Source organism: Podarcis tiliguerta (genome assembly GCF_965153285.1).
Source record: "Podarcis tiliguerta genome assembly, chromosome: 1".
Classification (NCBI taxonomy): domain Eukaryota; kingdom Metazoa; phylum Chordata; class Lepidosauria; order Squamata; family Lacertidae; genus Podarcis; species Podarcis tiliguerta.
In genome coordinates this window covers 131,464,709-131,491,129 of record NC_139534.1, presented here as the reverse complement: position 1 = coordinate 131,491,129, position 26,421 = coordinate 131,464,709, and the positions used below count along the sequence as shown (strand labels likewise).

General features: G+C 45.8%; 2 protein-coding genes across 18 annotated transcripts in view; one reads left to right on the top strand and one right to left on the bottom strand.

Annotated features, from left to right (window-relative positions):
* Nucleotides 1-2,654, bottom strand: part of NIN (ninein) — a 124,420-nt gene extending 121,766 nt beyond the window's left edge. For 15 of the 17 annotated variants that reach the window (XR_014509407.1, XR_014509408.1, XR_014509409.1 and 12 more), the window contains exons 1-2: nt 2,530-2,654; nt 1,688-1,780 (exon numbers count right to left, since the gene is read on the bottom strand). The gene's annotated coding sequence lies outside the window, so the exon portion shown is untranslated. The remainder of the gene's footprint in view (nt 1-1,687; nt 1,781-2,529) is intronic. The other 2 variants (XM_083433083.1, XM_083433084.1) reach the window with 1 other exon arrangement.
* An 18,830-nt stretch (nt 2,655-21,484) lies between these two features.
* Nucleotides 21,485-26,421, top strand: part of ABHD12B (abhydrolase domain containing 12B) — a 28,629-nt gene continuing 23,692 nt past the window's right edge. Inside the window, exon 1 of the mRNA XM_083439066.1 lies at nt 21,485-21,679. Coding sequence (XP_083295192.1) covers nt 21,567-21,679 — 113 coding nt within the window. The 5' untranslated portion in view covers nt 21,485-21,566. The remainder of the gene's footprint in view (nt 21,680-26,421) is intronic.

Below are 26,421 nucleotides of genomic sequence, written 5' to 3'. Positions count from 1 at the left end.
TTGACTAAGTAAATTTTATGGGAAAATAATTTTGGAAAACTGCTATGTATATGGAAACTCAGCCAGAAACTCAGCCACAGTGTTAACAAAAGTGGAATTCTTACAGTCAAGATAAATGTCTGTTTGTTTGTCTGTTTTTGATGTTCTTTTTCTATTTGTTTGTTATAAATTTGGAAAACTAATAAAGAAAAATTTGGGGGAAAAGGTTGCATGGAAAGCATCAGAAAATTATGGTCATAGCCTCCAAACACAAGTGAGCGTCTTGAATATTTAAGGCACTCCAGCATTGAAATAGCCCTCCTGCTAATCAGGAAGCGGGGTGGGGGGGTGGAGAGACAATGTGCCATCGGTTTTTATTTTGCAAAAAGAGAAAGGAAATTACAAATGGGTTGCGTGGGGCAATAACTCACCGAATCGCCAGCTCAAAGGCCTCATAAAGGCTCCCTGTCCCTGAATTGTGAAGGTGAGCGTCAAGCTTGATGGAGGGGGGGAGGGAGCAGCCGGGGAGGGGGGCGTTCATAATAAACAGCAAGCCTGCCTGTCCTGCAATCTCCACTTTTGTCCAGGGATAGCAATTACGTAATTGGCGAGCCTGCCACCGTGTACCTTTTGTTCGGCAGCCTACCAGCACAGAAGAGACGGACAAAACATTGACCATCGAATGAGGAAACTGCAAACATCTGCTTCAAGTTGCAACCTTTTTTAAAATTTAGTTTATCAAGGAAGACGGGATACTGGGAAAGCAAATTCACACCATTACGCATTTCTGCAGCCGGTCTCCTTTAAGTCGCTCCTCTTAGCAACTCCAGCTCCAGGCAGTTAAAATTAAAATGAATCACAGTAGCTGAGACTCTGGGGGACCACCAGGCAAAAGAAGATAAACCTTAATAGCCAGCACCTTTGCTGCTGTCCCTGCAAACCTTAATAGCCTTAAAAGTCCCTCCTCAGCTCTTGGAAGCAAGCGCCTTCCTGGCCACTTCTTAACCTGGGAGGAATTCAGGTCCCCCCCCCCCTTTCTGAACTGCCAGACAACAGATGATGCTCTCTCCCGACTTACTTAAAGCAAGAAGTATCGCAGATTCTTTTGCCCGTCTGAAACCCCCTCCTCAGCAACAGGACCCGCGAGTTTCCAGGAATCCTGCACCGCCTCTAGCCCGCGCATGCAAACCAACGCCGGGCGCCAAAAGAAACTTTTTTTCCTGCAAAAACCAGACCCAAAACAAAAGCAGGCTTTGCAAAGGAACGGATTTCCCGGTCTCAGCTCTTCTCTCTCTCTCTCTCTGCCTTCAAGGCCGGGGGGCGAGCAGCCTTTGGCTCGCCAAGAAACAATGAAGCCGGCGAGACCCCCCCCCTTCTTCACTCCCTCTCTCCATTGTCCAAGGCGAGTGAAAGGCAGGCGGGGGAGAGGGAGCGCGTGAAAGGGAAAGTAGGAGGCAGGTGCTGGGAAGACATCCTTGCCGGGGGGGGGGGGGGGGATGGATGCAAAAGCCGGCTGGAGAAAGCGAAAGTCCGCCGCTAAGGAAAGTGGCTCCTAGTCCCGGAGGAGCCCCCCATTCCCGGGGGGAGAGAGAGGGGCGCCCTCCGGACAGAGTTTCCCGCAAGGGGGGGTGACCCCAAATGACCTGGCTGCAAAGGAAGACCAGCCACGCCACCCACCCATCAGACGGACGGACAGACAGCAACTCACCTGCCCAGGGAATGGCACGGCACGGCACGGCACGGCTCGCCACCCTCTTCTTCCTCCTCCTTTCCCCAGCCGCCGCCGCCGCTTTCTGCAAGCCTGCAAGCCAAGCCCCCCAAAAGCGGCTTTTGTTAGCAACCCCAGATGCGCTCGGGGGTCCTCGGCGGGGGGGAGAGGAGCGCGCGCGGCGTTTGCATGGCGGAGGGGCCGCCCCTCCCCCGGCCCCGCCTCCAGCCCCTCCCCTTCGAAGGACGTCCCCTTCCCCAAACACCCCCCCCAAAGGAACCCCCTCCCATTGATGCCCAGTAACATTTATGAAACGTGTATACCGCCCGTGAGAACGCGACTGACCCGGAGTGCTTTCCTTCCCTCCCTACTGCATCAGACTAGCCCCATCTCTGGAAAGACACCCCCCCCGCCCAGAAAATCAGCAACCACCCCCCCAACCCACAGCAGCTTCCTCCAGGGTGAAACCCCCCCCCCCCCACTCCGCCCTCCTGGTCTGCACCCGGCTCCCCTCTCCGGTTACCGGAGCATCTCAGCATCCCCGGAACGCACCCCCGTTTTGCCAATGGCCCCCCAAGTCCGAACCCCGCTATTCTGCAAGCAAGCAGCCTCCCCACCCCCGTAGATCCTGCCCTCCGGAGCGCCCCCGGAGCATGCACGATGACAGCAAGAGCCCCCCCTCTCCAAATATCCCCGCCCCACTTTGCCTGAAAGATAAGACAGGCTTTGGGGGGGGCCTTCAAAAGAGCCCCTCCCCCAGCCCTTGCGCCCCGCTTCTGCCCCCTGCTCTCCAGCCCCCTCTAGCGGCCGGGCAGCGCAGCGCCTTCCGGAGCCTGCCTTACCTGCTGTCAAGGTCCCGGGCGGCTCCTTGGCGCCCGGAGCATCGCTTAGCCCGGCCGCCGCTCTTCCCCCGCCATGGCCGGAGCCGAGCAACGGCGCAGGGAGAAGGAGGCGGAGCGCCAGAAGCAGGCCGGGAAGGAGGAGGAGGAGAGCCCGCCCGGCAGAGACCTCCCCTCGACCCCGGAGCCGGCGGAGCAGCGGGCGGGCCCGGCTGTCAGGCAGAGGGAGGCAGCGGCCTCAGGCGGCCGCTCGGGGAGGGTCCCGGCCGGCAGCAACTCGCCGCCATCCTCCGCTGCCGCCTTGAAATGCGGACCGGTTTAATTCTACATCTTTAGGGTGGGGGGGGGGATAGGTTTTAGGTTAATTAATATTATTTTTAACTAATTAATTAAAAATAAATTAATTTATTTTAAATTAATATTTAGTGATTAAAATGCAAATTTAATTTATTTAAAAGCATTTCACTAGTTTTCTGGGGGGCGTGCCCACCTAGGCAGGAGCTTTGAAACAGGGAGCTTTCTTTCTTTAGAATAATAATAATAATAATAATAATAATAGAATTGAAGAGTTGGAAGGGACCCCAAGGATCATCTAGTCCAACCCCCGGCAACGATGGAATATGCAACTGTCCCATATAGTGGTACCTCGGGTTAAGAACTTCGTTCTGGAGGTCCATTCTTAACCTGAAACTGTTCTTAACCTGAAGCACCACTTTAGCTAGTGGGGCCTCCTGCTGCCACCACGCCACCAGAGCACGATTTCTGTTCTTATCCTGAAGCAAGGTTCTTTACCCGAGGTAATATTTCTGGGTTAGCGGAGTCTGTAACATGAAGCGCCTGTAATCTGAAGCGTCTGTAACCTGAGGTTTGTGTGTGTGTGTGTGTATGGCACAATGGAACACTGAAACCAGAGCAGTGCACAGAAATGCCGTTTACTTTCCCACTGGAGCGGTACCTATTTATCTACTTGCACTTTGACGTGCTTTCGAACTGCTAGGTGGGCAGGAGCAGGGACCGAGCAACGGGAGCTCACCCCGTCGCGGGGATTCGAACCACCAACCTTCTGATCGGCAAGACCACGAGGCTCAATGGTTTAGACCGCAGGGCCACCTGCATTTCAAAAGCATGCCAAAAAGTGCAAGTAGATAAATAGGTACCGCTCCGGCGGGAAACAGCGTTTCCATGCGCTGCTCTGGTTTCACCAGAAGCGGCTTAGTCACGCTGGCCACATGACCCGGAAAAACTGTCTTCGCACAAACGCCGGCTCCCTCGGCCAATAAAGTGAGATGAGCGCCGCAACCCCAGATTCGTCCACAGCTGGACTTAACTGTCAGGGGTCCTTTACTCTTTTTTTTTAGTTTGTTTTGTATTTCTTGTGTCAATATGGGTTTGTTATTTTTGTAGGCCTTTGGCTTGCCAGGTTTTTATCTGGAGATTTTGTGCTGCATGGTGGAATAGTGGGTGGTAAGCCATTAGTGGGGAAGGGGTTAAGGACAGTTTGCCTGCTTCTTCCTTCCGTGCTTTGAGCTTGGTGTGTGTGAACCTGTTTAGTGTTGTGGGAATTTTCCTTAGTTTGTTTCGAAGGAATGGGTTTACTGTGGTAGAGGTATTTTCTCTTTTTTTCCGTAATAATTTTTTATTGAATTTTACAATTTAACTTTCAACGGATTTGATGTTAGCCGCTCTGAGCCCGGCTTCGGCTGGGGAGGGCGGGATATAAATAAAAGTTATTATTATTATTATTATTATTATTATATATAAGAAAATAAAATAAAACAGAACTTCCCCCAACCCATGACTTCCCTCAACTTCCCCTTCTGGTTCTTTAAGAATTTGCTACTTCTGCTTAAATTTTATCTTATTTTTCATCTCTTAGCTGAATGCTCTTAGATTCTTATCATTTTTGTACCAAATTTTCTTCCAGTTACATCTTACATTTAATTAATTTCCATAGTGTTATTTCTCAACCTTTACTCTTGTTTTCTGAATTGTGTTTACTCAAACCCTGCTAGTAAGTCCATTTCTTTACAATATTTCTGTAAATACAGCATGAACAATTCCCAGTCTTTTTAGTATTGTCTTTGCCTCTGAGTCTTCCCATAAGTTTCGCCATTTCTGCATATTCCATAAGTTTAACTTGCCATTCTTCTTGGGGTGTAGATGTTTTTGATTACATCTCTCTCCAGGTGTACCCATTGCTTCGTTTCATCATCTAGAATGTATGGGATTATGGGGTAAAATCCCCAAAAAGGATGTTACTTTTTTTCTGTATGCCACAACAGCTGCGAGAATATTACTAGCGAATAATTGGAAGAAACAAGACTTACCAACTATCGAAGAATGGCAGATGAAGATGATGGACTATATGGAATTTGCCGAACTGATTGGGAGACTGAGACCAGAGAGAAGAGACGGTGGAAGAAGATTGGAAGAAGTTTAAGGAATATTTGAAAAAAATCTTAATATTTAAATCTTAGAATAGCTTTGAAAGTGGATATAGGCTGTAGGGTTAAAAGTAGAAGATAGTGTATTTTAAAACAGTATTATTTGTAAGTGATAAAATGTGATTATTTTTATGGCAAAAGTAAGCGTGATAAAAAAATGGTTAGAAATTATGATATATGTAAACTGCTAAAGATGAGGTACAATGAAAATCAGATAGGGGGGACTTGGGGAAGCCCACCTAACAATGTTTAGAAAAAATAAGGATAAGACAGTAATTTGTTTGTATTGTTTGTCTTTCTGTTTGTGTTGTTTATTTGTGTTATTAAATGAATATTATTTTTTTTTAAAAAAAATAGAATGTATGGGATTATGTGGCCGCACGGGGTTATTGTGGGGATAAAGTGGGGGAACAGGAGAGGTACCTTCACACAAACAGTTTGGGGTGGGGTTTTTAAAAAAATGAGGTCAGAAGGAAGTGAGTTGTAGAAAACCACACAGAGCACACGGAACAGAGAAGCTGCGCAAAGCAGCCCCGGAAGAAGTTTCTTGCCATCATTTTGCTCTGCTTCTTAACTCCGTGTTATGTACTGAGTTGAATAGGATCCAAAATGCAGCAGTCTGATTGGTCCTAGAACAATAGGATCCAGAATGTAGCAGTCTGATTGGTCCTAGAAGAATAGGATTCAGAATGCAGCAGTCTGATTAGTCCTAGAACAATAGGATTCAGAGTGCAGCAGTCTGATTGCTCCTAGAACAATAGGATCCAGAATGCAGCAGTCTGATTGGTCCTAGAACAATAGGATCCAGAATGTAGCAGTCTGATTGGTCCTAGAACAATAGGATCCAGAATGCAGCAGTCTGATTGGTCCTAGAACAATAGGATTCAAAATGCAGCAGTCTGATTGGTCCTAAAACAATAGGATCCAGAATGCAGCAGTCTGATTGGTCCTAGAACAATGCTGCAGTATGATTGGTCCGCAGGAGCCACCCAATCCGGCTCCAGATGGAAGTGAATCCACAACCTGATTGGCCTACAGGAGAATTCCGGAATTAGCCAGTCAGGTGCAGCCAATCACGTGTAAATAATGTATATAAAGCAGATACTTTGAGTGGACTTTCATTCCTCCTCATCACTATGAGCTGAATACAGTGGTGCCCCGCAAGACGAATGCCTCGGAAGACGAAAAACTCGCAAGACGAAAGAGTTTTCCATTTTCTGAGGTGCTTCGCAAGACGGATTTCCCTATGGGCTTGCTTCGCAAGACGAAACATCTTGCACTTTTTTTAAAAAAAACCGCCAATGCATTCCTATGGGAAACCGTCAATACACATTGGTGCTTCGCAAGACGAAAAAACTCGCAGAATGAATTAATTTCGTCTTGCGGGGCACCACTGTAAAGAGCATGAAATCCAATCTTGACTCTGAGTATATTTCACTCCGGCAATATGGAGTGTGTGCAAAGGAAGATTAGAGGCTCTTAGCTTGTTTCATCTGCTGCTATAACATGCTGCGATCATCGAGTATTTAGGACAACTCTGCTGCTGCTGCTGCTTCTTCACAAAAGGGCAAAACAACAACAAACATCTGGTTACGTTAAACATATTCAATAAACGCACAAGACGTAACCGGCTGTACATTTGAAAAAATAATATACACTATTCACTGTATTGAATTGTAGATATCAACGGAGGTAGCTCATAAAGTTCAACAAAAAAAGTAGAAGACCCAGTGGATCAGTAATTTCCGGAATATTAGCCTTGTTTCGCCATCCTGGGCTTCATCACTAGTTCAAACTCATATATGATATCACAGGACAGTGGATCTTATAGCATAGTTGTAGCTGCTATAACAGGCTAATATTCTGGAAATCCTTGTCTTAGACTCTGTGAAAGGATTCTGTGGAACTGTAACAACCTTTCGTGTGGATTGTTGGACTCTATGAACAGACACTTTGCCAACAAAGGTCCGTATAGTTAAAGCTATAGTTTTCCCAGTAGTGATGTATGGAAGTGAGAGCTGGACCATAAAGAAGGCCGATCACCGGAGAATTGATGCTTTTGAATTCTGGTGCTGGAGGAGACTCTTGAGAGTCCCATGGACTGCAAGAAGATCCAACCTCTCCATTCTGAAGGAAATCAGCCCTGAGTGCTCACTGGAAGGACAGATCCTGAAGCTGAGGCTCCAAGACTTTGGCCACCACTTCTGACTTGCTCTGAAGACTTGGGCATTAGTCTGCTGCAGCAAAAATAGCATAGAGTCCTTTTAGAATTGTTTTATTTGAATGACTAGGATTCTGTTTATAACAAAATGCATTCATGCTCTGCTTAGAGATATTCAACAAACCTGATTCCCTTGTATGATGTCAAGTCCGGTAAAGAACAAAATAAATCCACTTTCCTGAAATTTCTCTGTTGAATTCATTCTTCCACCCTGTAATCATTTGTATCATGTTACTTTGTTCAGCACCATTAAGTCCCAAATTTTCCTCTTCCGTTGGATGGCTGAAGGTGACTTATGCATTTTCCATGTCTTTGCAATCAATATACAAGCTGCTACGCCATATGAATAGCCGAAATCCATACTCTACCGTGTGGCTGATGTTTTACAAATCCCAGAAGCATTGTTAATGCCTTCAATTGTAGTTGACAACCAGCATATACAGAGAGAGAGAGAGAGAGAGAGAGAGAGAGAGAGAGAGAGAATGAGAGGAGCCTGAGCTCATCAGATGCAGAGCAGGTTCAGGAGACAAAGGAGAACAGAGGCGCCCGCCGTTTGGCCACCTTTGCGCTCTGGATTCCCTCCCACAATTCTTTAATTAAGCAACAGTTCCACCATATATGGGGGGTTGATACATTTCAGCTCCCTACACTATGGTTACCATTGAAATGTCCTGGGAAATCTGCAACCCATGCTGCAAGTTCTAAAACTACTTCGAAATACAGTGGTACCTCAGTTTACGAACTTAATCCGTCTGGAAGTCCGTTCTTAAACCAAAACCGTTCTTAAACTGAGGCGCGCTTTCCCTAATGAGGCCTCCTGCCGCCGGTGCCCTTCCACCGTTCAGTTTCCACTTGCAGACTGAGGTAAAGTTTGCAAACCAGGACACTACCTCCGGTTTTGCAGAATTCTTAAACCAGATCGTTCACAAACGGGACTTTTCTTAAACTCAGGTACCACTGCAGTTCTAAAACCGCTACTTCTACTATTTCCTTTGAGATATTGCAAAAAAAACAACAACCCCAAAACTCAACAACTTTTGTGTCCCCAGATTTTCACTTTTTGAAATATGGCAACCCTGACATAAATAGATTTCTAATTCCTCCCACCTTAAGATCCTTTAATACCCAGTGCCGGATTTACGTATAAGCTAAACAAGCTATAGTTTAGGGCCCCACTCTCATGGGAGCCCCCCCCAAAATTAAAGGAAAAAACTGGACGTACATTTCCAAAATATAAGATAAGCAAATAAAATAAAAGCTACATGCAGCAACAGTGTTTTGTGTTGTGTAGGCTCCTGTGATGTAAGTCATGGGGCCCGCCTGCTATATAAAGGGCCCCATTACCTTCAGTAGCTTAGGGCCACATCAAACCTAAATCCGGCCCTGCCCATATCCTGATTGATGCTTCTGTCAGGGTGTCCCCGAAGAACAGGAAGATGTGTCTCAGACATGGTGAAATGGAGGGCAAATACAGAAGACCTAGAAGGCTATGGTTTAAAAGTAGTAAAACTATCAATGGAACTAAAAGAATGTAAAATGTATCCATGAAAATGCAGACAGAAAGCAAACAATGTAGCCCAGTTTTCCAAGTCCTTTCCTTGAAAGCAGTCGGCTCCCCCAGAGACTGCCAAAATACAACAGTCTCCACCAGTCAGCAAAAGTTCCCTGAACTGAGCCATTTTGTATCCTCCTTATATTATTGCAGGGTTCTTCTTTCTCTCTCTTTTGAAATCCTTTTACAGTGGTACCTCGGGTTAAGTACTTAATTCATTCCGGAGGTTCTTTTTTTTATGTATGTATGTGTGTGTGTGTGTGTGTGTGTGTGTGTGTGTATATATATATATATATACACATACATAATACATGGTTCTTTTTTATATAATATTTTTTATTAATTTTAACATATAAATTTTATTAATTTTAACATATAAATTATAAAATGTACCACAGAACTTATCACTTATACAATCTTTTTAGACTTCCATCGGCACCTCTGATGATCCACAGTTTTCACCACTTCTTATGCATTTCTTAACTTTATATTGCCTTTACATCTCTTAACAAATGATCCTTCCCCTTCTCCATTTTTACAATACTTCCAATAATACTCCTCACAAAACTTCTTGCAACCCTACAAACGTCGGTCTATTCTTCACAATTACTTTTCAAATAGTCCGTAAATTTACTCCAGTCTTCCGCGAATTTCTGGTCACGCCGGTTTCGAATCCTTCCTGTTAGTTTATCTAGTTCTGCATAGTCCATTAACTTCATCCTCCATTCTTCAATCGTCGGTAATTCTTCTTGCTTCCATTTTTGGGCCAAAAATATTCTTGCTGCTGTTATTGCATATAAAAAGAGCTTACATTCCTAACCTGAAACTGTTCTTAACCTGAAGCACCACTTTAGCCAATGGGGCCTCCCGCTGCTGCCGCGCCGCCGGAGCACGATTTCTGTTCTCATCCTGAAGCAAAGTTCTTAACCTGAGGTACTATTTCTGGGTTAGCAGAGTCTGTAACCTGAAGCGTCTGTAACCTGAAACATCTATAACCTGAGGGACCACTGTATTAGGCTTTCCAGAATAAGTAAGTGAATAAACTGAGGAAGTTATCGGTTAAATAAAGTGTGCTGTTGCAATCGCATTAAGCTGTTACACTTCCCTCACTCAGCAAACAAACATACACAACAACAACAACAACAATAATAATAATTTATTATTTATACCCCGCCCATCTGGCTGGGTTTCCCCAGCCACTCTGGACAGCTTCCAACAGAATATTAAAATACAATAATCTATTAAACATTAAAAGCTTCCCTGAACAGGGCTGCCTTCAGATGTCTTCTAAAAGTCTGGTGGTTGTTGTTCTCTTTGACATCTGGTGGGAGGGCGTTCCACAGGGCGGGTGCCACCACCGAGAAGGCCCTACCAAGAAGGCACAGAAATACCACAACAAATTAACTAATTGAAATGAAGCTAAATCACCCTGTCTGACCCCAACCAACCAACCAACAGACCCTTGGGTTCAAAGTTTCATAAGAATGCCCAGTTGCTCCTCAGTAGATAGGCGTGGCAAAGAAAGAATAAATTACAAGTAAATAATAAAATACATCAATATGAATTAAATCTCTCCCCCCCCCCAAAAAAACAAGCCCTCGTTTAATGAGAAGGAGGAGAAAGACCATTTGTTCTATTACGAACAGAGGTGGAAAAATCATACCACTGTCCCCCAATCATTCTTTGGCTGTCCCTAATTCATTTAAATGCATATGTAAATTTTAAGCAGAGGTTGGATGATCATTTGTTAGGGATTCTTTAAGGTGTGGGTGGGCTAGATGACCTGGGGGGGTCCCAGACATATCTATGCCACATTTGAAGCTTTCCCACTGAACCTAACCCCCAGACTCCCCCAAACCAGCCATTCCTGGGTAAGATTGCTGTCAGCACAGGTAAAATAAAATGGCTTTCTGCCGCTGGATGAAAATTTTAGTCTAAAACATCTGGCAAACATCTGCGGGAACCTGATATAAATGAATTTTAAAATCCCTTAAAAATGATCCGTTCCAAACCTTTCCTAGGCTATATCAGGTCCTATTTGAACATGTGATGTTTGCCAAACCTCTGCTGCTAGGAAGTTTAAAGTCAGGGGTCAGCAACCTTTTTCAGCAGGGGGCCGGTCCACTGTCCTTCAGACCTCATGGGGGGCTGGACTATATTTTTTGGGGGGAAATGAATGAATTCCTATGCCCCACAAATAACGCAGAGATGCATTTTAAACAAAAGCACACATTCTGCTCATGTAAAAACACCAGGCAGGCCCCACAAATAACCCAGAGATGCATTTTAAATAAAAGCACACATTCTACTCATGTAAAAACATCAGGCAGGCCCCACAAATAACCCAGAGATGCATTTTAAATAAAAGGACACATTCTACTCATGTAAAAACATCAGGCAGACCCCACAAATAACCCAGAGATGCATTTTAAATAAAAGGACACATTCTACTCATGTAAAAACACTAGGCAGGCCCCACAAATGACCCAGAGATGCATTTTAAATAAAAGGACACATTCTACTCATGTAAAAACATCAGGCAGACCCCACAAATAACCCAGAGATGCATTTTAAATAAAAGGACACATTCTACTCATGTAAAAACACCAGGCAGGCCCCACAAATAACCCAGAGATGCAGTTTAAATAAAAGCACACATTCTACTCATGTAAAAACACCAGGCAGGCCCCACAAATAACCCAGAGATGCATTTTAAATAAAAGGACACATTCTACTCATGTAAAAACATGCTGATTCCCGGACCATCCGCAGGCCGGATTGAGAAGGTGATTGGGCCGGATCCGGCCCCTGGGCCTTAGCTTGCCTACCCCTGTTCAAAGCCATTTGCCACTCCTTCCTCCACCCGCATTCAAGGTATCTCCTGGGATTTACACTTTTCTCTACAAAAAGCCCCCCAATCCAAGTGGAAGTCTGCTCACACAGTGTTGGGAATCTATCCTTCATTGACTGCAATCTTCAGCTCCAAACCATTGAAATCAATGAGAAATCAGCCATGGGTTTTCAGCTGCCTAAACTGAATTCAGAGAGTGCTATATATTTTGCATTCCTTGTCATCTGTGTTATCCTTTAAAAACAACAACAACAACAACAACAACAACAACAACAACAACAACACCACTGTTTTCTCCTTCAAATTACTACAACTGAAGGCATCCTTCATAAAATAAAACCACCGTTGTAGATAAATGATGAGGGTGTTATACAATGCTGCCCCCTGTGGGTGGCAATTGGAAGTGCTTGCTGGGAATCTCACCTGCTCAGTGCTGTTGTTGCAATGGAGTGTGCCTCTGGGGGTGAAGTTTAACTGCAAAAAGGGAGGGGTGGCCGAACGTGCTTTGAATGTGAGGTATGTATGTACACAGAGGTCCTCTGAGTGACTTCATGGAGGAGAGACTCTTTGAAGGCTACAATACATACAGGATGGCTCTGCCCTGCCCTATTATTATTATTATTATTATTATTATTATTATTATTATTATAGCAATGACAAACCTAGACAGCATCTTAAAAAGCAGAGACATCACCTTGCCGGCAAAGGCCCGTACAGTGGTACCTCGGGTTACATATGCTTCAGGTTACATACGCTTCATGTTACAGACTCCGCTAACCCAGAAATAATACCTCAAGTTAAGAACTTTGCTTCAGGATGAGAACAGAAATTGTGCTCCTGCGGCGTGGCAGCAGCGGGAGGCCCCATTAGCTAAAGTGGTGCTTCTGGTTAAGAACAGTTTCTGGTTAAGAACGGACCTCCGGAACGAATTAAGTATGTAACCAGAGGTACCACTCTATAGTTAAAGCTATGGTTTTCCCAGTAGTGATGTATGGAAGTGAGAGCTGGACCATAAAGAAAGCTGATCACCGAAGAATGGATGCTTTTGAATTCTGGTGCTGGCAGAGACTCTGGAGAGTCCCATGGACTGCAAGAAGATCCAACCTCTCCATTCTGAAGGAAATCAGCCCTGAGTGTTCACTGGAAGGACAGATCCTGAAGCTGAGGCTCCAAGACTTTGGCCACCTCATGAGAAGAGAAGACTGCCTGGAAAAGACCCTGATGTTGGGAAAGATGGAGGGCACAAGGAGACGAGGACAACAGAGGACAAGATGGTTGGACAGTGTTCTCGAAGCTACCAGCATGAGTTTGACCAAACTGCGGGAGGCAGTAGAAGACAGGAGGGCCTGGCGTGCTCTGGTCCAGGGGGTCACAAAGAGGCGGACACGACTAATCAACTAAACAACAACAACAACCATTCAGTATTCCATTATTACATCCATCAAAACTTATTCACACTGTTGAATTTATCTGAATGCTGCCAACGTTTTCAAGTCTACACAATTTCCCCCCATATATTCAATAAACATTTTCCTATCTTCTTTAAACGTATGCTCTTGTTCTCTTATTGTATATGTTAAGTTCTCAAGCTGCGCATATTCCATCAGTTTAAGTTGCCATTCTTCTTTAGTTGGAACCTCACTCGTTTTCCATTTTGGGGCTAACAAAACACAGGCAGCAGTAGTGGCATACATAAATAACCCTTCTTGACACCTGGGAATTTCCATCTGAATTATCCCCAACTCAAAGGACTCTGTGGAATGTTGCTTTTTTGGAAATGTGCTTTTAAACATTTTTTCAATTCATTATGGATTATTTCCCAATACTCTTTTACCCTTTTACAAGTCCACCACATGTGAAAGAACTTCCTTCCAGCTCTTTGCATCTCCAGTACTTATCTCTAACCACCACATTGCACCCACTGCCGTTGGTGTATCGCTCAACATCCAAAAAACCAAAGTGCTGCACCAACAAGAACAAAATAACCCCTCTGCAGCACCACAAATCCAACTCAATGGTGTAACGTTGGAAAGTGTCAATCACTTCTCCCACCTGGGCAATTATCTTTCCACAAGGGCCAACATTGATGCCGAAATCCAGCATCGCCTGAGCTCTGCGAGTGCAGCTTTCTCCAGATTGAAGTGCAGAGTGTTTGAGGACCAGGACACGAGCAGGGAAACCAAAATGCTTGTTTACAAAGCTATTGTACGTAGACTGAGACCTTATCTGCCTGCAGACTGTCTCGCCAGAGTGGTGCATGCTCTGGTTATCTCCCGCTTGGACTACTGCAATGCACTCTACGTGGGGCTACCTTTGAAGGTGACCTGGAAACTACAACTAATCCAGAATGTGGCAGCTAGACTGGTGACTGGGAGCGGCCGCTGAGACCATATAACACCGGTCTTGAAAGACCTACATTGGCTCCCAGTACGTTTCTGAGCACAATTCAAAGTGTTGGTGCTGACCTTTAAAGCCCTAAATGGCCTCGGTCCAGTATATCTGAAGGAGCGTCTCCACCCCCATCGTTCTGCCCGGACACTGAGGTCCAGCTCCGAGGGCCTTCTGGCGGTTCCCTCACTGCGAGAGGCCAAGTTACAGGGAACCAGGCAGAGGGCCTTCTCGGTAGTGGCGCCCGCCCTGTGGAATGCCCTCCCATCAGATGTCAAAGCGATAAACAACTACCTGACATTCAGAAGACATCTGAAGGCAGACCTGTTCAGGGAAGTTTTTAATATGTGACATTTTAGTGTATTTTTCATCTTTGTTGGAAGCCACCCAGAGTGGCTGGGGAAACCCAGCCAGATGGGCGGGGTACAAATAATAAATTATTATTATTATTATTATTATTATTATTATTATTATTATACTGCCAACTTTACTGTATGCTTGTGAAACATGGACCACTTTTAAACGCCATCTCCAACTCCTTGGAAGATTCTATCAATGGTGTCTCTGAAAAATTTTACACATCACTTGGGAAGACAGGCAATCTAATATCAGTGTGCTGGAAGAAGCAAAGATCACCAGTGTTGAAGCACTGATTCTTCAACATCAGCTTCGTTGGACTGGTCATGTTGTGCGGATGCCTGATGATCGTCTTCCAAAGCAACTACTCTATTCCAAACTTAAAAATGGAAAGCATAATGCTGGTGGTTTAAAAAGAGGTTTAAAGACTGTCTCAAGGCAAATCTTTAAAAACGTAGTATAAACACCAACAACTGGGAAACACTGGCCTGCGAGCGCCCCAGTTGGAGAACAGCCTTTACCAAAGGTGTCATGAACTTTAAAGATGCACAAACTCAGGACGCAAGGGAGAAGCGTGCTAAGAGGAAGGCATGCTTGACAAATCCACACCATGCTCAGCTCCTGCCCAGAAACCAATGTCCCCGCTGTGGAAGGATGTGTGGATCCAGAATTGGCCTCCACAGTCACTTACGGACTCACTGCTAAGACCGTGTTCATGGAAGACAATCTTCAGCCTGATCTTTTATTTCCCTTCTCTTCCCTCCCACTCCCCTTTAATGAAGATCACCCGCTCTGAGACCCCACAGCTAATTCTCCCCTGACCCCCTCGCTGGCCCAAGTAGGACCAATTCAGCCAGCTAGCCCTGTGGATTATCTAATTGATTTTTGATTTTTATTGTTATTCATGTCTTTACACAGTATTTTACGCTGCTTTTATAAGTAAGTGTTTTAAATTTTTTGTTAGCCGCCCTGAGCCTGGTTTTTGAACCGGGAAGGGCGGGGTATAAATAAAAAAAATTTTATTATTATTATTATTATTACTCGGCTACGAGGGATCACCAAAGAAGAGAGAGCGCTTCCAATGCCAGCATCAGCAGCAGAGGTGTGTTTTTCCTTAAGAAACCACGAAACCCCAGGAGGCAGCAGGTGCCTGGTATGCTTCGGCTCTAGAGGATGCTCATTAGCCTTGCTGCAAGTGGGCAGGCAGAGGGTGGAAAATGCGCAGGTCAGGAGGCCCCCTGGAGACCACGAAGGTGTTTGGCGATGGAAAACAAACAGAGCGCCAAAACAGAAAGTAAAGAAAGAATGGAAAATCTTTAAAGACTATTTGGAAAAGCAATAACAAATATCTCCTGGCAGATATAGAATGATCCTTGTCAAACAACAAATATAATGTTTTTTGTTTTTTTTAATATTATTTTATTAAGATTTTCCATAACATCACAAAAAGAAAAAAGAAAACATACAAAAATAATAATAATAAAAGAAACAATTAAGAACAGTTCAATTTTTCATAACATATCTTGCATTTGCTTGTTTCCCGGACCTCCCCACACCTCCCCTCTTTGTATTCCAGTTCAATTTATTTATTCAGCAAATCCTTTCCCTCTTTACTTTATCCTTATCTTGATCTTAATATATTATACCTCTAAATTTTCACCTGTTAACATTCCATTTTTACATATTCCTTCATACCGATGTTACTAAAAATCCCTTAACCTCAATCCAACATCCTTCTAACATTCATTAATTTTATAATGTTTTTTGATATCTGACGAAAACAAAGAGAAAGGAATACAATAGCGTGGAACTGTGTGTGAAAAAATTGTAGAAATAATAATACAATGAGTCTAATTGGAAGCCAAATGTGTAGCTTTTGCTTTCTCTTCTTTTTCCTTTTTCCTTTCCCCCCTTCCCCTCACTCGCCCTTCCCCTTCTTTTTCTTCTTCTTTTTTATTTTTGCGTGTGTCTCTTTTCTTGGGCTTTCTCTTTTTGATATGTTAAGAAAGAGATAAAGAGATAAAAGTGTAATATGAAATTTTGGTAAGTTAAAAATGATGTTGTGTAATTTTCTATTACTATTTGTATATTGTTAAAATAGGTTAATTGTTATGAATGGATGTAGCAACTACTGTGATTTTTTCCTTTGTTATTGTTGAATTCTAAATAAATTCACAGGGGCTGGGAGGAAAACAGAGCGGCACAGCCTCAGGGAAGCAGGGAGAAGCTTCTGAAGCAGAGCATGGCAAACGGAGACCAAATGTGATGGAATATTTTGCCTCTTTTACTTTGCCTCTACCTCCACTGCCTTGCAGGAGAAGAAAAGGCTAAGGAGGAAACTCTACACAAATCCGGAACGGAGTATTTTATCAGGGCATCCTGATCAAATTTGCAGATGACACCAAACTGGGAGGGGTGGCTAACACCCCAGAGGACAGGATCACACTTCAAAGCGACCTTGACAGATTAGAGAACTGGGCCAAAACAAACAAGATGAATTTTAACAGGGAGAAATGTACAGTATTGCACTTGGGCAAAAAAAAAGAGAGGCACAAATACTAGATGGGTGACACCTGGCTTGAGAGCAGTACATGTGAAAAGGATCTAGGAGTCTTGGTTGACCACAAACTTGACATGAGCCAACAGTGTGACGCGGCAGCTAAAAAAGCCAATGCAATTCTGGACTGCATCAATAGGAGTATAGCATCTAGATCAAGGGAAGTAATAGTCCCACTGTATTCTGCTCTGGTCAGACCTCACCTGGAGTACTGTGTCCAGTTCTGGGCACCACAGTTCAAGAAGGACACTGACAAACTGGAACGTGTCCAGAGGACGGCAACCAAAATGGTCAAAGGCCTGGAAACGATGCCTTATGAGGAACGGCTAAGGGAGCTGGGCATGTTTAGCCTGGAGAAGAGGAGGTTAAGGGGTGATATGATAGCCATGTTCAAATATATAAAAGGATGTCACATAGAGGAGGGAGAAAGGTTGTTTTCTGCTGCTCCAGAGAAGCGGACACGGAGCAATGGATCCAAACTACAAGAAAGAAGATTCCACCTAAACATTAGGAAGAACTTCCTGACAGTAAGAGCTGTTTGACAGTGGAATTTGCTGCCAAGGAGCGTGGTGGAGTCTCCTTCTTTGGAGGTCTTTAAGCAGAGGCTTGACAACCATATGTCAGGAGTGCTCTGATGGTGTTTCCTGCTTGGCAGGGGGTTGGACTCGATGGCCCTTGTGGTCTCTTCCAACTCTATGATTCTATGATTCCCTAAGGTGGCAGCATCTTGTACGCAGCATCTTGTACGCCTCTTTCCCACAACTGCTGCATCCAAGTTAATGTATTGCTTGCTTTCCTTTGGACCACATCTGTCAGGAATGAGCCAGCTCCCAGCGAAGGTTTGCAGCCAGCTGCAAAAAGCAGCCAGGAACAGAGAGGCTGGGATTTCACTCAGAGCCGACAGCTGCAGGCTTTGCCTTCTCCTGACCTTGAACGGCAGGGTGATAAGGCTGGAGCTGAGAGCAGGCTGGAGCGCAGCCAAAGCTTTCAGGAAGCACAAAAAGGTGCGAACAGTCTCAGAGACAGACTCTCAGAACAAGAAGAGGGTGGAGCAGATCCACTAAGTCCAAGGAGTCGGCCGGTGGGAGGGCTGCTAGACAGGAAGCAAAACAAGAGACGTAAGGGTCGTAAGTTCAATATCTTCTGTCGACACCGGAAGGAGTCTTCAGACAGGTCATCTTGAGTAATAATGCCGGTGGCTGCGTTAGAGCTGTCCGGAGCTATCTGTTTGGTTTTGCAACAAATCCTCCTTTTTCATTACCTACGCTGACTGTGTTATCAAGCTGGGAACCTGGACTCCTGACATCAGTATTGACATCTGGGCAGCCCAGGACCTCCAGACACACTGCCCAGACTTTGGTGCTGCTACAGCAGCTGTCTGACGTCATCCCTGGAAGTGCACTCCATTGACTCTCGAGACAGACAGAGGCCAACAATGGAGCTAGTTGCTGCTGTTGTCTTCTGCTTGAACGGGAAAGAGCCCAGTGAAGTGTTTTGGTGTTTTCTTATTCTTCTTAAGTATATTTTATACTTCAGCACAGCAGCTTGTAACATTCTGAACGCCGATTCCCTTTTTCTTGGGGGATCATTTGGAGGAGCTTGAAGTGACCTGTGAACTGAGCATGAATCACACAAGTTTGTTTTTATATAAGAGGCAAGGTGCAACCTGGAATTATTTTTTCTAATTTATCATAGAAATATACAGTACCACAGCAGCTTACAATATAAAAACATAAAACCAGGCAAATAATAATAATAATAATAATAATAATAATAATAATAATAATAATAATATTTATTTGTATCCCACCCTCCACGGCCAAAGCCAGGCTCAGAGCAGCTAACATCATTATAAATAAGATGGTATGCATAACACAAGCGATCAATCAATTAAGATACATCTCACAATTAATTCAAGCAATTAAAATTAAAACTAAAACTGGACAAGTGGCAATCTTCAAGTTAAAATTAGAAGCATTTAATACTCGCCAAGACCAACTGTTTCCACTGATTTGCGGAAAGATGTCAAATCTCGCAGGGCCCTGGTCTCTTGTGAGAGAGTGTTCCACCAGGCTGGGGCCGCAGCCGAAAAGGCTCTGGCTCTTGTCGAGGCCAGTCTGATCTCCCTGGGGCCTGGGATCTTCAGAGTGTTATTATTTGCAGACCGTAAGGTCCTCCGTGGGACATACCAGGAGAGGCAGTCCAGTAGGTACGAGGGTCCTAGGCGGTATACAATAACAAAAAGTTTAAAACTAGTTAAAAACAGAAAGAAATTAAAAACAAACATTGATAGACCATTGTGGGGGGCTGTACTCTTAATTGCTTGCATAGGCCTGGCAGAATAGAAAAGTTTTCAGCAGGTGTTAAAAAGCTGGCACAGAAGGTACCCACTGAATCTCTAGTGGCAGGGTGTTCCGATGACACTAAAGGCTCAATTTCTCATTGTTGTCAAACAAGCCTCACCAACCTGGGGAACAACCAAAGACACTCCTGCAGATTATCTCAGTGATTGAACTGGGATATAAGGATCCCTGCGGTATTCTGTTCAGGACTTAGTAAAACAAATAAGGTAAAGGTAAAGGGACCCCTGACCATTAGGTCTGGTCGTGGTCGACTCTGGGGCTGTGGCGCTCATCTCACTTTATTGGCCGAGGGAGCCGGCGTACAGCTTCCGGGTTATGTGGCCAGCATGACTAAGCCCTTTCTGGCAAACCAGAGCAGCGCACGGAAACACCGTTTACCTTCCCGCTGGAGTGGTACCTATTTATCTACTTGCACTTTGACGTGCTTTTGAATTGCTAGGTTGGCAGGAGCAGGGACCGAGCAACGGGAGCTCACTCCGTCGCAGGATTCGAACCACCGACCTTCTGATCGGCAAGTCCTAGGCTCTGTGGTTTAACCCACAGCGCCACCCGCGTCCCTAAAGGTAAAGTTAGCTCCTCTTTAAAAAGGAACTTTCCAAGCTCAGTTTAAAGGTGTGGTGATCCACTTCCAACTGCACAAACTTGAATTTCAGGTCTGTGGCTGAATCCCTCCTGCAAAATAATGATAGTCTCTAGAGGCAGCCCAAGATGTCTTTGCCTCGTCTCTCGTTGAGGGTTTGCGTGGCATTTCTCATCCCAACAGGGCAATTTCTCTCTCCATGTGCACCTTCCATCGAAACTGATGTTGCATCAGGTAAGTAGGAGTTACTGACAAAACAGAGGCGGTAGATCACCTCTTGCTCTGATGGCAAGACAGCTGTGAGAGAGAGCATGTGCTGTCTGCAAGGATTTGCAGGGAAGATGTAACAGTTTGATATTCTCCACCTATCAGGGCTCCAGGCAAATCACCCTTATCGCCTTGGGGGCTGGCCTCCTGCCAGGCAAAATTCAATAACTCACATCTGGGCAGAATTCCCAGGCCTAAGGTGCTGCTGGGGAATATTCCTATACCAGACTTGCTCTGTGGTTTCTGTTATGCAATATTTTTTTTTAATCAGTCTTTGCCAATTTGATGCCCTCCAATTGCTTTGGCTGGGGCTGTAGCCCCAAACATCTGGAACGCTGCTTTAAACGGTTTCCATTTACCACCCACCACGTAAAAACTTCCAGGGTGCTTCACAGGAACTAATAAATAAATCAAGACAAACCCAGCAAAAGCACTGTCAAGGGCAGCCTCACAAACAGTAGCAGCAGAAGTCAGTTCAGACTTCGTGAAAGCTTTCATGCCTTTCAGGTGCTGCAGGGCTTTGGGCTGGCGTTTTTAATATTTTTTTCCTTTTTATCGATGTCCTGTATCAACCATTGATTTTATCCTCACCCACTTTGAGCAAGCTACAAACCTGCCCAAAATGGAAAAATTGAGGTGACCAGAAAAAAAGTTAATTTTTACAGTGTGTGGTGTGATTTTATTAAAGACACAAATGAAACAACACATGGATGAGAAATACCGACAGCATATACTGCAAAATAGAGCACACTAGCAGGCACGACTCATTTGCTCACTTCTATTATTCTATGTTTTCCAAATTGATTCACTGTCAGAACTATTTAATTGATTTATTTCAATCATTATGTACTGTGAAATAATATTTATCCCCTGTTTTGTGAGTCTTGCCATGTTTTATGACTTATAGAAATGACATGGATTGTTTTGTGGCTGCTTTGCAGTGGCGTAGCGTGGGTTGTCAGCACCCGGGGCAAGGCAAGTAATTTGCGCCCCCTAACCCGTGGATTTGCGCACCCTAACCCTAACCCCCAGATGTTGCGCCCGGTGCGGCCGGCCCCCCTGCAACCCCCACGCTACGCCACTGCTGCTTTGTTACCGATTCTGCAGGAGGAAATGAAAATAAAAGCGATTTTAGAAAACCTGCCAAACAACTTGTCGAATGATGGCGCGCAAAAGCACAACAGCTCCTGCATAATCGCACGCCATCAGCGCGCAGTGACACTGGGCGCAGCCGCGCGGGCAGCCAGAAGAAGAGCCGCCAGCGGCCGGCGCAGTCTACCAGGCTGCTGCGACGTGGGAGCTCGGACCCGGTCCTGAGTGGGCAGGCGGGCAGGCGAGCCCCGCCCCAGCGAGAGGCGCGCTCCGCCCTCGCCTCGCCCCTTGCGAAGGGAGACGGGGAGAAGGCGCTTCCGCGGGCGCCGCCGCGCACTCGGAACCGGAGCAGGCGGCTCGGCTTGGCGATGAAACGGCGCGCCCAGGAGGCGCCTTCGGGGGCTCAGGGCAAGGGGATCGCCGCCTCTTCCAACACGGGACAGGCCGCGTCCGCATCGAGGGCCCCCCGGCAACCTGCCGGGTAAGTCCGGGAGATGGTGCGCCTCTCCATCGCGGGAGGCAGAGGTTGCTAGAGTTGGGATTTCTGCATCGCAGCGGGTTCGGCTGGATGGCCTTTGGGGTCCTTTGCAAGGCTACCATGCCAGGATTCTCAGTCGCCCCGCTTTGCGCGCTCCGGGCACCTGCGCCTCTCCACCCGGCGAGGCTCTGAGCGCTCTCCGCCTCCATCCGCCATCCCATCCGCTCGCTTCCTCGCTCTCTTGCTGCCGGTTTTCATCACGCGCTGGCGAGGAGAAGGGGTTTGTTTTTATTTCAGGCTCAGACAAAAAAAAAATAAGGTCACATGCATTTTGAGCATCCTTTGTTTTCAAGAGAGGCTGGAATTGGGAACGGAGCGCGCGCGCGATGACCTGAAAAGGGGTGTCTTGGAACGGGGAGTTTGGCTAGGCTTGCAAGCGGGAGAGAGGAAAGATGGCGGGATTCAGCACCGGCCAAAAGGAATTTGCTTGTCACATTTCTATCCCCCCCCCCTTTCCTCGTTTAGTCCCCGTTTTGTCTTTCGAACAACCCTGCAGGGTCAGGTAGGCTGAGAATGAGCTTCAGGGCAGAGTGTTGTAGCCGGTCAGGGATGTGGGGAGCAACATCTTGGAGGCGCCAGTTTAGGGGAAAGTGCTTTAGGGAGTAAAGTTGCCTTGATTGCGGTGGGAATTGCTTCAGAATTGCATGTGAATCAAGTTTTTTAATGGCTTTCAGGATGGGTGCCAGTGATTCAAGCTTTCCAAACCAGGACATTCCAGTTCCAATTCAATGCTTCAGTTTGTTTGCTTATGATTTAGGTAAAGGTAAAGGGACCCCTGACCATTAGGTCCAGTCGTGGCTGACTCTGGGGTTGCGGCACTCATCTCGCTTTACTGGCCGAGGGAGCCAGCATACAGCTTCCGGGTCATGTGGCCAGCAGGACTAAGCCACTTCTGGCGAACCAGAGCAGTGCACGGAAACGCCGTTTACCTTCCCGCCGGAGTGGTATCTACTTGCACTTTGACGTGCTTTCGAACTGCTAGGTGGGCAGGAGCAGGGACTGAGCAACGGGCGCTCACCCCATCGTGGGGATTCGAACTGCCAACCTAGGCACTGTGGTTTAACCCACAGCGCCACCCGCATCCCATGATTTACTTATTGCATGATAATAATAATAATAGTAATACAGTACTGTAATAATATTTATAGTCCACCCTTTTCTCCAATGAGTACATCATTCTCCGCTTCCTTCATTAACCCCCACAACAACCCTGTGAGTTAGGTCAGGCTGAGTGTGATCAACTGAGTCTGAGCCCACTGATCTTCATTGCTGAGGGGCGGCGGGATTTGAACCCTGGCCTCTCCCAGGTTCTAGACTGGTGCTCTAACCACTACACCACCCTCCGTTCCCTGTTGAATGAGCGGCCTGTTTTTGGAGACATCCCTGCCTTCTGTGGGACTCGAGTGAGTTCCATAATTTAACTGTGCTGAGTGAAGGACAGCATTATGTTATCTCTCCTCAATCTTCCAGGGCTCAGTTTTGTTTGATGTCCACGAGTTTCTGGTGTTACAAGCAAGAGAGAAAAGCTGTGCTTTTGTCACAGTTCCTTCTCCTCCACTGCAATCCTTGGCAGAGCAAGCATTTAATGCTAAGGAGGTGTTTGGGGAACTTATTTGCACCCCGGATTTAACCAGAGCTGTCATTTCCCCAGGGTGGCGGCACAGTGAACTGTTGCACACTAGGAAATTTGCAGTGCTGTTTCTGGAGCCAGCCAGTTAGCCGTGGGCGAGTGGGACGAAGGCCGCTGGTACCCATCCTGTACCTGCCCATCCCACTGATGGGATCCTGTCCAAGCCTGGGAGTGCAATGCTCCTTGCTTAAGAGCCGTTGCTCTTGCAAAAGCTCAGAGGCCAAAAAATGGGGGTGAGACACACCTTTGGGCTTCAGGGTCTTTGGTTTGGGGTCTTTGCCCCACGCTCTCCCTCCCAGACCCTCTTAACCGAGGCCATGTCTCTGGAGGTAGGCAGAGGCCAAGCTCCTCTGGTCTGCCATCTGCAAGAGCTGCCAGGAGTGCTGTTTCAGGATGAGACCTTCTTCTCCTTCCCCCATTAAAAAAAAACAACCACACACAGCAAAACCCCTTTTGGGCTTTGCTTCCAAAATGTCTAGACACCTTGCAAAAGCCCATTGCCTGCAAGATCCCAGCAACCCATCCTCTTCATTGGCAGTGGCGTAGCGTGGGTTGTCAGCACCCGGGGCAAGGCAAGTAATTTGCACCCCCTAACCCGTGGATTTGCGCCCCCTAACCCGTGGATTTGCGCCCCCTAACCCTAACCCCCAGATGTTGCGCCCGGTGCGGCCGGCCCCCCCTGCACCCCCCACGCTACGCCACTGTTCATTGGCCCCACCAGTGTGGGGTAGTGGTCAGAGTGTCTGACTAGGGCTCAGAAGACCCAGGTTCGAATCTCCACCCGCCCACGAAGCTCTCCCTGGGTGATCCTGGGCGAGTCGCTGCCTTCTCTCTGCCTGACTTACCTCACAGGGCTGTTGTCAGGATTAAGTGGGGGGGGGGGCATGTGTGCCGCCTTGAGCTCCTTGGAGAAAAAAGGTGGGATATAAATGCAATAGATTAACAGCAACAACTATTTAAAATTAGCACATGCCTGCTTGTGGTCGGGGCTTCTGCAATGGGTACCTTGCAATGGCCCCTCCTCCTTCCTCTTTGCCCCCTGCTACTCTGGGGCTAGGGAATTGAGGGCAATCGTGCCGAGGGCTGGTCTTCAGGGTTAGCTGAGTGCCTCTGGGAATGTGCAGAGTGCATTTATGTTCTTCCATGCCCTCCTGCCTCGCTCCCATTTCTGTCTTCTCCATCTGGCATAGAGGCCTTCTGTTAATATCGGGATATTTTTTGTGGGGGGGGGCAAGTCAGTTGCCTGGACAGGGCACTCTGCACATGCTCTGGGCACCCTCCCCTCCATGTGTGTGCATTTGTGTAAAAAAATAAAATCCTGCCCTCACAGAGTTTGCTATGGTGGCCGAGGGGAAGGAGAACAAAAGGAGGCAATTGTGGGGGGAGCAACAGAGTCTTGTTCACTTTGAGCCGTCAGCTTCATTCCAGCAGTACAAAAGTTTGAGGTTCCTACAGGAGCCTCTCACTGTTGCTCCTTCCACCTCAGAGCAGCCAGACTGTGTGGGAAATAATCTCCCTCCTCCCAGCTTTCCTGCCTCCTTATAAACACACAAAGCTGGGCTCCAGGGCTATTCCTAATACCTGTCTGCAGATAGGCCCAGGTGATAAGCTGTAATTAAAATAACTAGCCTTCATGAGCAACTTTTTCCTCCCCCCCCAAATAATATTTATTAAGTTTCCAACAAATTAAACACAACACTGCAAAAAACCAAAAAAGAAAAAACACACAATACAATACAATACAATACAATACAATACAATACAATGCATAATAGAAAAACAAACATAATAAAACAAACAAACAAAACAAAACAAAACAAAAACCAATAAAAATTTCAATTTCAACATCTTAACTTTCTTTCCCTTATTTCCTCGACCTCCTCACACCTCCCTTTTTGTATTCCACTTCTATTAGTTGTTTCAGCAATTCCTTTCCATCTTCCTCTGTTTTCTATCCTATAATTGTCTTAACACATTCTAACCATATTTTTACCTTTAATGCTCAATTAATCTATTTATACTTAATTCCACTTCCTGTCCATCTTCCCCTGTTTTCTATCCTATAATTATCTTAACACATTTTAACCTTTTTTCCCTTTAATCCTCTATTAATCAATTTATACTTAATTCCTTATAACATTTCTACTGAAGCCATATAACTTCATTCCAACGTTCTTCTAACATTCATTAATTTTACAATATTTCTATAAATATTCTTTAAACTTTTCCCAGTCTTCTTCCACCGACTCTTCTCCCTGGTCTCGGATCTTGCCAGTCTTTTCCACCAATTCATCTACTCCATCAACTTCATCTGCCATTATCCAACACTTCTGTCCTTCCAGGAGACAACCATTCTCTCAGCCAGCAAAAAGCAGATGGTTCACAACAAAATTTAAGGGTCTGACAGGGCAGGTCCACCTCCTTCTTTAGCATCCGTCAATATCTTAAGTTTTACTCGAGGCTTCCTGCCCTGCCAAACAACTCCAAAAACATCCCTCTGCCACCTCCTGATATGATCCATCCCATCCAGGGCTTGCACTATTTGAAACAAAGGCAACATCCCCAACATCACTGCAACCCTCATCCCCACCACAACAACTCGGCCCAACAGTAGCAACTTCAGATTTGACCATGTTTCCCAATCCCCCTTCTCTTCAAACCAATGTCCTTCACAGTTAGCCTTAAATGAATTCACATTTTTGGCGGTCATACAGGCCCCCAAAAGCCTCTCTTTCTCAATCGATGTTAGTCCAGTCTCCTCCTGAAGCTCTGTCAAGCTTTCCTTTCCCAATTCAGATAGGGCTCTGGTCCTCAAATTCTTCTGTTTTTCCATCATATCAGATGTCACATCGAATTGCTTCTGAATGGATGGGGCTCTTTCACACTCCAGTTGTATTGTTTTACATTCAACAGCAAGGGTTTTCTCCCTGACTTCATCCGCAGTTTGCCATGTCAAAATAGATTCCTGTGTCGATCTCTGAATGGTTTCTGTGTTAGTGTCCACCTTTTTTAGTCCCAGATTGTCAAGTTTCCTGTGAAGCTGTTCCAACGAATC